This window comes from Cloeon dipterum, chromosome 3 (genome assembly GCF_949628265.1).
Source record: "Cloeon dipterum chromosome 3, ieCloDipt1.1, whole genome shotgun sequence".
Classification (NCBI taxonomy): Eukaryota; Metazoa; Arthropoda; class Insecta; order Ephemeroptera; family Baetidae; genus Cloeon; species Cloeon dipterum.
The window spans coordinates 25,185,811-25,196,358 of NC_088788.1; the positions used below are offsets into that span (position 1 = coordinate 25,185,811).

Sequence of the window (10,548 nt, forward strand, 5' to 3'; positions counted from 1 at the left end):
AAAGCATTATTACTCCTCATTTTAAATATAACCAAGTATCAGCTGCGTTCAGCTCTATCTGCAAACCATGTGACCCATTTGCCTTATAGAGATATTAACCTAATCTAAGGAAACAGGAAATGCAATAAAAGATAGGTAGTAAATTTGTGATAGATTGTGATTGGAATATTTATTGATTCCCAAAACCAAAACATGTAAAACTATTGATAGGCAAAATGGATTACTTCTCCCATCATAGTGATGCAATTTGGTTATGATTGAAGTAGTTAAATTCAAACATTAGAGTCTAGACAATTTTATCATAGTTACAGTATGGTAGGATACTGGTATCTCTTCATTATCATGATTACCAATGTCTTAGGGAGAGTACACACTTGAACAAAAGCACCTGGTGCAATCATTTGTTACAAAAGCGTTGTACGTAAAATCATAATTAAGCGGACGTCCTAAAAACTGCAAACCTAAACTAATTTTATGACGCATTAAATGGAATTGCATGTCCAAACCAGCTTGCTTCAGTGAGGTCAAAATCTGAAACGAATGAAACAAAAAAAGTGATGATTCGGTATTGTACTCAAGATCTCTACTATTGAACTACATAGATGAATCACAATGTGGATGCAACATAGTTTGATGTGAAGGAACATAGGTAAATCATATTGAATCCATTCACTGGATTTATAATTGTAAATGGGTCAGATTAAGAGAGACAGCCCGTTGCGATTGGAAGAAAAGTGTAGTCAGGAGGAATATTTTGTTTACCTGGCTAGCGGCTTCTTGATTTAGAGCGCGTTGGGCTGCGACTCTTCCTCTCGGCAGGAGAGCGGCGTGCAGAGCGCGACCTGGAGCGGCTCCTGGATGCAGACCTTGAGGCAGATCTGCTGCGGCGGCTGCGGCTGCGTGAGCGGGATCGAGAACGCGAGTACGACCTAGAACGAGAGGGGACAATTAGCAAAGTCAGTCGATGGACAAAGACGCCTGGTTTTGTTAGACTGCAAGTTTTGGCTCCTAGTGAGTGTTCGATTCGAGGGATTTTGATAATAAAATCTAATCAAGATGAGACAGCGTAGAAATCGAAGTGAACAGATTCCCTGACGACTTAACTTCAGATGTCAAAGGTTTGCAACAAAAGAGTTAATAAGGGGGTGTGACTGAATCTCATTAAAGGGGATGGTTGATTTAGAAATTGAATCTCGCGTTTTGTTAAAATCAAACATCATTTTTTTAATGTGAATGCTGCCCGTCCTTACAGGACACTCAGGGTCTGCGTGGTTTTTGCATGAATCTGTCAGTCAGCATTGATCGGGGCTTGTAGAGCTGAAGTGAAAGTGAAGGACGCATCTGACGGACTGGCTGATCTCTTTTAAGTAGAAGATCTAGTAAGGAAGGACTACGCAGTCTGTCTCGCAGTGGCGCTCGCACAAAAAGACGCAAAACTCGCGAGAGGACTCGGAGAGATGCACAAGGCGAATTCATTCGTGTTCTGTCTCGTTCAAGAGCGCAGATTTCAAATTTACACGCGGAAGGTAGGTCGAACACTTCAGCCGCGCTGCCTATAAAGGTAACACAGCATTGAATTATCACCAATTCATCTGCATATTCCATAGTCAAGTGGGGACCAGAACTTCTGCTTTGAAAATCAGGCCTTGGAAAATGCTGATTACTTTGAATTTAAATTTTAATGGACAATAATAATTCAAATTTCAAATGAAAAATTATGAGTATCAAGGCCTACCAGGTCCCCACTCTACCTGAGACACAAAAAATATAATATTCAATAATAATTTGAACGAAGAGCTGATTAATTTAAATTTCTCATCAGTCTGGGCCAGCAGAGCATTAGTCAGGTCCATACCTGCGGCGGCTTCCGCCTCCTCCTCCACCTCCACGGCGGCTGTAGCGAGAGCAGTCTCTTGCGTAGTGCCCCCTTTCGCCACATTCGTAGCATCTGTCTTCCGGGTGGAACGGGCGGCCCCTGCGGCTGCTTCCGCCACGGAAACGCGACTTGCTCATTCCGTTAGACATCTCGACCCTGACTCGCCGTCCGCAAATTGTCCTGAGGAGAGACGCCGATGAGATTATGAATAGATGGGCATTTTTGATGACTCTCACCTTCCATCGAGGCCACGGACTGAGTCTTCTGCGTCCCTGGGGTCTTCGAACTCGACGAAAGCAAATCCAGGAGGATTCCGTGCCACCCACACATTCCTCAATGGACCGTAGTAACTAAACGCGTCTTCCAATTCCTGTTTGGACGCATTAGATCCTGAAACGAGATAAGAAATATGTAATGAATTTCTCGAATTCCAGAGCAGCATGACTGTTCAGAATTAAAATTTGAATTATATAATACATGTAATGCAATAAGGTTCTCTGCCAAAATAGCATCAAACCACACACATAAGATATAACATTATGTTATTATGTTAAACGAATGTAAACAAATATTGCAATGCATCAACTGAGCGTATCATAATAATTGATTTATTGACCCGGCATTTTGTGGCCACTTCTCTAATGGACTTTCCCATTTAGATATCACACATCAATCTGATGAATTAAGTAATCTCTTTCTCGCCAGTTCAATCAATCTGATGGAAAATTATCGAATAGATTGACTAGTTTTATAGGGCCCGGCTTTTAACGGCAAATCTTCAGGGGAGGAAGTGCGTATTTGCCACAAATTCAAGGTCCCCGAAATAGCAAACTGATGCGACGACGATTTACTCACCCAAATCTCCAACGTAAACTTTGCAATCAACGACTGCAGCCTCGCGATGCCGCGACATGGTTTACTGCTGGCAATAAATCGGCTCCTTCGACCTGAAAATCCTTTATTTGACGGTGAAAAGTGAAAAATGCCGCGTATGGAGTCGGCTAAATTTCCAGGTTGGGTTAGGGACGCTTCTTTTTCGACCCCAACAACAGCAGTGGGAGAAAACAGAAGCTCTTGAGCGTCTCTTTCATGGTCTGTCACACACTCTGGCGGCTCAATTTAACACTTTTCTATTAGGCGCAAATGCTTTGAAATTCTTTGCGCAAAGAAGCATGCTAGTATAGTGTGTGCATGAGGATATATTTTAATTTAACTCTCTCATTAACTTTTTAAATGCCTTTATGGAATTTTTGTGATTTTTTAAAGTTCGCTCACCAAAATCAACGCTTTGCGCTTTGTAGAGGAAATAGACAGTCAATAATAAAAAAATGTCTACAAATAACAAAGCTGTGTGTTTAATTATTGAGCAAAAATATTTTCCATGAAAATCATTAAACAATTAAATATAAATAAAGTGTGCTCGCTGAAGAAGAAAATTTGATGCTAGTAAGTATAATTATCTTCAATTACTCGAATTATTTAACGTCCCAAGAATCGTTAAATTATAATTTTCAGATGAGTTAAATATGGGATTTTTAATTGATTTTAGGGTAAAATGCATGCACGATTTTTTTTCTTTTATTTCAACCCAGTAATCTTCAACCCTACAAAAAGCAGGAAATCACTTGAGACGTTTCTTGTTTGTAACAAATATATATACAACATGGTACACTTTCACTGCCAGTGTCCTTTCCCGAAACTAATTAGAAATTCACAAAGTGTGGCGTCTCTCAAGCACACCTGCATATATGCTTTCAGCCCTCTCGCTCTGATAAATTGCAAAAGTTCCAAGGGAGCTAACTTTCCTGCAGTGCATTATCTTGCCATTGAACTCGACACCATAACGCGCCGCGCAGTATTAAAATATATGCTAATTGAGTGCAAGAGCGGAAAAATCAATCCAGCGCGTCAGTGAAAAGTCGCGCGCGCGAGGGAAAGAAAGGGAAAGAGCAGCGTAAGACGAAAATTTGACGTCGGCGTGTTGGGCAAAAAATGAATCTCGCGCGCGCGAGAGACGTGCCGCCTCGTTCAACACGTAAATAGGCTGCTGCTGCAGAGCATCGGAGGATTTTGGGCTTTGGGATCGAATGAGAGCCGGTCGCCAGCTGCCGTTTATCATTATTTATGTGCGGCGGCACTGCAGCGGCCTCCCCTGCCGCCCACATCTGCCGCACACCACTCACAGACAGAAAGCAGAGGAACCTGAAACGTGCTGCGAAGAAGTGTGTGTATAGTGTGCTATGCTACGGCAGGTATAGCGTAGTGTGCTTTATCTTTTGATAAACGTGAGCAGCTGCCCATTGTTCGCGGCTGGAATGGAAAGGAAAATGCGTGCCGTATGCCAGTAACAACAAAGCACCCTGTTGAATTCCAATTTATACCTGAAACTCAATGATCCGACAGCCGCGTGTAGGCGGCAGATGTGTAAAATATCATTCGCCACATAAGACTAGCAGCTTACGTAAGGGTCGGTATAGTGCTGAGCAACGTTCGCCACGGAATTTCTTCAAGAGCGCTGCAAAAATGGAAGCGAATGAGTTTCGGATCCTCGCTTTTGTCAGATATTGAGGTTATTACTATGGAATGACGTAGCACATGTATTCAATTTATTGAACGACAAAATATACTAGAACGCGGTAAAAATGAATCTCTCAGAGATAGTCTGTTTTTGTCGTGACCCTGAATTCGCATAAATGAACATCAAGAGTATGGGACACAAAGGCATCAGTTAAATTAAACTTAAAATTCACTGTTTTATTTTGCAATAACTCCTTATTAAAAATAGCTTGCCCGGTAGGTCTTCTTTATTAAGGAAAAAATGTTTATAATTATTTATTTTAGAACCTCTGCTCAGTACATCCCTTGGGCTACGAGCTCACTGGGTCCTAATAACACTGCGCAGGGATAACATGAGGGGCCCAAGTGGCCGCAGAGGAGCTTGGGCCCAGTTTGTCAATATTTCCGCTTCCCCGCGCCGAGGTCTTTTATTGAAACGTCAGACATTCGTTTCTAAATACGTTGGAAAAGTGCGAAAACCAGCCAGTGGCGAGTCGGCGCCGGTGCACCTCCCAGCCAGTTGAGCTAATTAACCACCTTTATGTCATTTCCGTCATTAGGCAACCAGTAAAAACCCCTGAAATGCTGAACGTATTTTTAAATCCAAGCCAACGGCCGGGTTAGATATTCGGACATTTTTTGGAATTAACCCTATAGGACTTAATAAAAAATTGCTGAAGGTGAAAAATGGCATCTCAAGTCTCAACCAGAAGGACAATTAGTACAACATTTAGATAAAATTTTGATTTCGTGGTTTTGAAAGCTACCAGTTAAATTTATAATATGCAGCAGAAAAATTATGACAACCTCGTATGCCTTTATTTGCATCCATCAACAATTTGTTAAGCTCTAATTAAAATAGATAAAAAAATCCATTATTCCTTCTTTTTCTATGCAGTTAAATTAAAATGGTTAGTTTTTTCTCTAGTATATGTACTTGTCACTTTTTTATCTGAAATGTTTTGATTCAGGAATGTTCCCTTGACACTACAGGAGTACTCGTGAGTGAGTGAGTGAGTGAGTGGTACTCAAGTGGCCCAACCGCGATTAATTGGAACGAGCCGGGGTCAGAGAGTTCAACAATCGGGCGCAGAATGTTGTTTTGTGGTGCGGTGAGCGTTGTTTGCCGACCAAATGGAAATATGCTGCAGCTGGCGGTGGCTGCGGCGGCGGCGGAGACAAGACGCCGAGGACGAGGCGAGGCGGGCGGTCCGCCAGAAGGGACTCGCGCCGCGGCGGCGGCCAGCGGACGGAGGAGAGGGGAAGCAGGTGCAAATTTCCAGCCTCCGCCCCGGCCGCGCTGACGCAGGAGAGAGATGAAGCCGGTAATGAGGAGCCTGGGCGCTCCTTTTACTTCCAAAAAGCTCGGCGGCAGGTGTCTCCTGACAGTGAGCGGCCAACCAAAAGCAACGCGCTCGTATAATTTTAGTGGTTTTATACCTGCCAGCGCAATCCTTCCGTCGCTCTCGCTCGCGAGCCGATTATAATTGCGCAACTTACTGCCTCGAATTTTAATGAAATCCGTTTTCAAATGTAAGGTCTTTTTGCCGGTGGTTTTAGAGAAATGGGATATACATAATCTCTAAATGCAAACTCCAACGGTCATCTGCTGCCTATTTATAACCCGTGATTATCTCCTGTTTTGTTATTTTTCAACAACCTTGCCGAAAACTCGCAAGCAGATTTCGCGAGAGTCGTTTGCCATTAAATCAAAAGTTTGCGTTCAGCAGGTGCAGAATTCCAATCTTTCCCTAAAAGATCAGGTGACCCAAGAAGAAAAATAACTCTCAGCTTTTGCAAGCTAAAAACGGCCAGTAAAATTGAAGAATAGTTTCAAAATGTCTACATAAAAATGTTACTGCTGAAATAGTAAATGCGTAATTAAAACAACAATAAATTCTTCATCGATAGAATGATACTGTAATCATTGTATTATCCTCTCGCTGCGAGGCAAAATACCATTTCAGTGCAAAGCAAGCTGTAAGAAATGTGTGGAATATAAATTATGGTTCAAGACATTTCCACATGAACTGTTGGAATGTGATTCTCGAGGTGCTCTAGATATTAATGCAATATGAAACGCTAATGTCTTTAAAATTGTAAAACACGTCTTTATATTTGCGTCTGAGCTCAAGAAAAGAAAAACCCTTTCATGTTTAATTGAATTAACATCTAGCTTATATAGTAACAAATTAATAATAGGTTTTAGACAAAAAAATGGTAAACATTTTTAAAGAAATTTATTTTTGTCCACATGGGTAGTTCTTTTGGATGCAAAAAAGTCATCTCACTGAAACAATCTGCTGAGGATTTGGTCTCACTTGCCGCTTATAACGATTGGCTACACTCATTTTGTTAAATTTCTGAAAAGATAATTTTCAATTTTAAATTCCCAAAAAATAAGTATTTTTGGTCAATTTTGTACTTCAGAACTTTTAGCAAATTGCACATGCCTATTCATTTGTATTCTCATTTATTGTTGATGATTAACTTGCAAAAACAGTATAGAAAATTACAAAAAATGGGTAAGATTGCGTGTTATTTAATTTTCACGCAGCTAGGTTTAATTGCATCAAATCAATCTCATTGTTGCGGTGGCAGTGCTGCTGTTTTTGTTCCATATCCGGGGAGAATCTAGATCTTCGCGTGAGGTATGAAATCATATCGTTACAAGAGCAGTTTTAGATGCGCGAGCAGTGAAGTTTAATTGTGAATACACTCCACGGCATAACACAGCTCGTGCCGCGCTGCAGTAACTACAATAAACACTCTCGCACTGCGAAGATGAAACCGCATAGCGTGTGGCTTTAAATAGTGTATACGTTTTCTCCGTGTTTAGAGCTTGCCTGCTAGCAAAATGCAAAAGCAGCGCCGCTTTCAGAAGACGGAACAATCATTTGATGCTACGCTCTGCTCTTGGGAGAGCATATACGTACAATAATGAAGGCGCATTTTGTTCCTTTTCCAACCTCACGGCGGCTCATTTCAGTGCGGTGACGTGAATTTGCGGAAAATCGCGCCGCTCACGGCTGAGAGAGCGACAGCGATTGCAGAAGATACATGACGAGATAATTATTGCTCCCGTGGAAATTTTGCCACTATTTCCTCGACTGTCAAGATATCGCGGCTGAAAATTTAGATAATTGAATTAGAGTGTAGTCTTCACAGCTACAGAATATATGTTCGATTTTAAATTTTCATACATCTTTTTGTGTTGAATTTTATTGATGAATTAGATGAAAGCACAAAAATACATAAAAAAATTTGAATTAAAGAGCTGGTTAAGCCTTGACTTTATTAATTCCACCAGTTTCCAGAAGTGGAAATAATCTTGAATGCAATTACTTATCATTAGGTAAATTTGTGTTTTACTTTCTAGATTTAAAAAATTCTGGAGGCTTCTAGTTTGAAAGATATAATATGACCTCTATGATGAATTTGAGAAATGTGTTAGGCATATTAGTAAAATTACAAGGGAAAGATTTTCAGCTCTATGAAACTGTCGTTGTTGAGATTCCTTTTGGGTATAAACTTAAACTAGAAAGGGTATGTATTAAGCCCAAATATTTTGAAAAAATTTATGTTAAAATATTATCAACTTTAATTAAGTCACGACCTTCCCGAAAAATTTTTATCGGCAAGCTTAGTATTTATACTTTATAAAATTTAAAAAAGATTTTTCCAGCCCAGACGCCTAAAAAAGCCACAAATAACCCCTTCTCTCTTTCTGCGGAAATGTAAAGCAAATTCGCTCTCTTTACCACAGAGATTGAGCCTCCACGTTTGCATTCAATTTTCTCTCCGCCGTCGCGCCGTCCTTTTTTGCGCCTTGCGCTTATTTAATACTCTAAACACCACTCTATTTTCACGGCACAAAGCTCCTTTTGTGTTTACGAACGTACCATGCGCTTCAGATATCCTCGAAACAAGGCAGCACAAGTGCCCGAGCACATTGTATAAAAAAAGCTACACCGCGGTGTGAGATCATATTTTGGTTGCGCTCAATGCGGGCGGCCGCTTTCCATTGTGGTGGGTCAGGGTAGAGAGAGAGGGAGATATCGCACGCACATTCGGAATTAGAATAAAATTCTCTAATAGAGCGGGTCGAAAGGCGTGAAAAATGTTAAGTGCGCATACCTGTTTTATAAAACAGTTTCGTTTGTGCGAGGAAATGCGGGCGACCTGACCACGCTCACAATTAGCGACCCGCATTCCGTCCGTGTGCGGTCCTTTCTCGCATTAATTAATCTCTCAGCCCTGCGTGTAAGGACGGAAAGCAGAAAAATTGCCTTGATTTAACCTCTAGAATTAATTGACGAAGTTCTCTCTGGCAAACGTCATTTGCAGACTCGAACGGCTTGTGCACTACTTCCATTGGCTGCACGTGAATATGTACATTTAGTAATTAACGTACGCAACTCGCGGCGTGTGTTCGTTTATGAAGCTGTTGAACTAAATACAGAAGGGGTACTCATTCAGGTGTAGTGCCAGAGTGCGACCCATTATAATCGCTTTTCAGCGATTCGTGGAAATGCAAAGTGTGCATTTTAGCAGGATAAATTATACGCAGTTGCACAAATGAGACTGCAACACTTGACATACTTTTAGAATCATGCAATACAGCAGTTTCCTCTTAGTTAGAAATGAGTAAATATTTCCTGCTCTGTATTACAATATTTTCAAAGTTAAGAGCGGAAATCGATTTTTAAGAAATCGAAATTTGGTAAGTGGGGTGAGGCATAACAAAAATCCTAAAAATCTATAGATTTTTCCAAGGATACTAAATTTGCAATTTTGAGGCTACCATGCAGACTAAAATCGAGTTGCGAACCCACAAAATGAACGCAACAACTTCGCTGAACTAAACCAAATAATGCAACAATAGAACATCCGGCAGCGCAGCGCATTGTCGTATAGGGAGAACATGGCAGATAAGGGTGAAACAATAAACTCGGTCATTTTTGTTTGGTGCTGCAGATAAGGGGTCACGGTCGGCTGCATTATTCGCAAGGGGCGCTAATGATAATAATGCCAACGCAATGTATGGCAATAATTTCAGCGGATAGACGCGCGACTCGCCTGGCCGCGCACCGACGAAAATGGCAGATGGCTCGCGCCTCGTTGCTCATAACGTGCGCTCCTAGCCGCTCAATCATTACCACACGTCCATTACACATTACGTGGTGCCACACGTATATATATGCATCAATTGTGGCGTGTGTAAATTACAGATGGATGTTCGCAGCAGCAGCAACAGCAGCAGCAGCTAGCCAATGTGTGTTGGGCCCTAGGCGTCATGTGCCCGACGTTTAGATTACAGAGTTGCCCACGAAACACGCGCTAACTAGCCCCGTTTTTCTCATAACATACATCAGCAAATCTAGTTTGAGCTAAATAATCGTGCCACTGTTGTGCGCTTGCTGAAGTTTGGGTCAAACGCTCGGACCCCGCATCATAGCACTGTTTCCGGACTCTGCCAATATAATCCTTTTGTGCCTTTTACAAGAAAGGATACTTCAGTGAAAATTCTTATCTTTTCATTATCTCCCAGGAAAATTTCCCCTGAAACATAATAAACTTCTACCGAAACTAATTTTTCATCCATTTAAACTTTTTATCTTCTACTAAATATTTCAAAACACATAAAGCAGGCCAGCAAATTTTTAAAAACGAAGTGCATTTGCAAAAAAAATCAAGTGACTGTTTTTAACGGTTTTTATCTTTAAAAAAAGCAGAACCTGAATTTGCCTAACATTCTTTATAGACTTTTTTCTTTTAGATCGTTTGTTTTAGCTGAGAATCGAAATGTTTTGGTAGGTAGTTGTGATTGGTTGTGATATTGGGACTCGTGCAGTGTCTATAAAGATATTTGATTTTTAGCATGAACTATGTTTTAATACAATTCTTTGTAAATAAATTTTATACACGTAAGATTTCATTTGAATGAGAATTGAACAAACTCCAAGTATAAGCTACTTCACATGTTATATAATTTTCAATAATTTTTATACTTGAAGCCTACAGCTATATTCCGAGAATAATGATTTTCTGGTGGCAGCTGATCAATGAATTAGTTGCATTTTAAACCACTTATGCTAGGATGAGTTGAACTCGGG

The 10,548-nt window shown here is 40.8% G+C and overlaps 1 protein-coding gene across 1 annotated transcript; it reads right to left on the reverse strand.

The window, feature by feature from the left end:
• Positions 1-139: 139 nt before the first annotated feature.
• LOC135938467 (serine/arginine-rich splicing factor 7-like) lies at positions 140-2,941 on the reverse strand. Its single transcript, XM_065482109.1, has 5 exons — positions 2,732-2,941; positions 2,113-2,266; positions 1,856-2,056; positions 763-929; positions 140-531 (listed from the first exon to the last, which is right to left on the reverse strand). The coding sequence occupies exons 1-4, from the start codon at positions 2,787-2,789 to the stop codon at positions 767-769; spliced, it is 576 nt and encodes a 191-aa protein (XP_065338181.1). The 5' UTR covers positions 2,790-2,941; the 3' UTR covers positions 140-531; positions 763-766.
• Between the last annotated feature and the right edge of the window lie 7,607 nt (positions 2,942-10,548).

Bases quoted from the DNA above. Each gene is read 5' to 3' on its own strand.
- LOC135938467 (XM_065482109.1), bottom strand. From the start codon at position 2,789: ATGTCGCGGCATCGCGAGGCTGCAGTCGTTGATTGCAAAGTTTACGTT. The intron at 2,057-2,112 runs GTGAGAGTCATC...GTCTCTCCTCAG, and splicing joins GTCCGTGGCCTCGATGGAAG to GACAATTTGCGGACGGCGAG. The intron at 930-1,855 runs GTATGGACCTGA...CTCTCGTTCTAG, and splicing joins GGAGGCGGAAGCCGCCGCAG to GTCGTACTCGCGTTCTCGAT.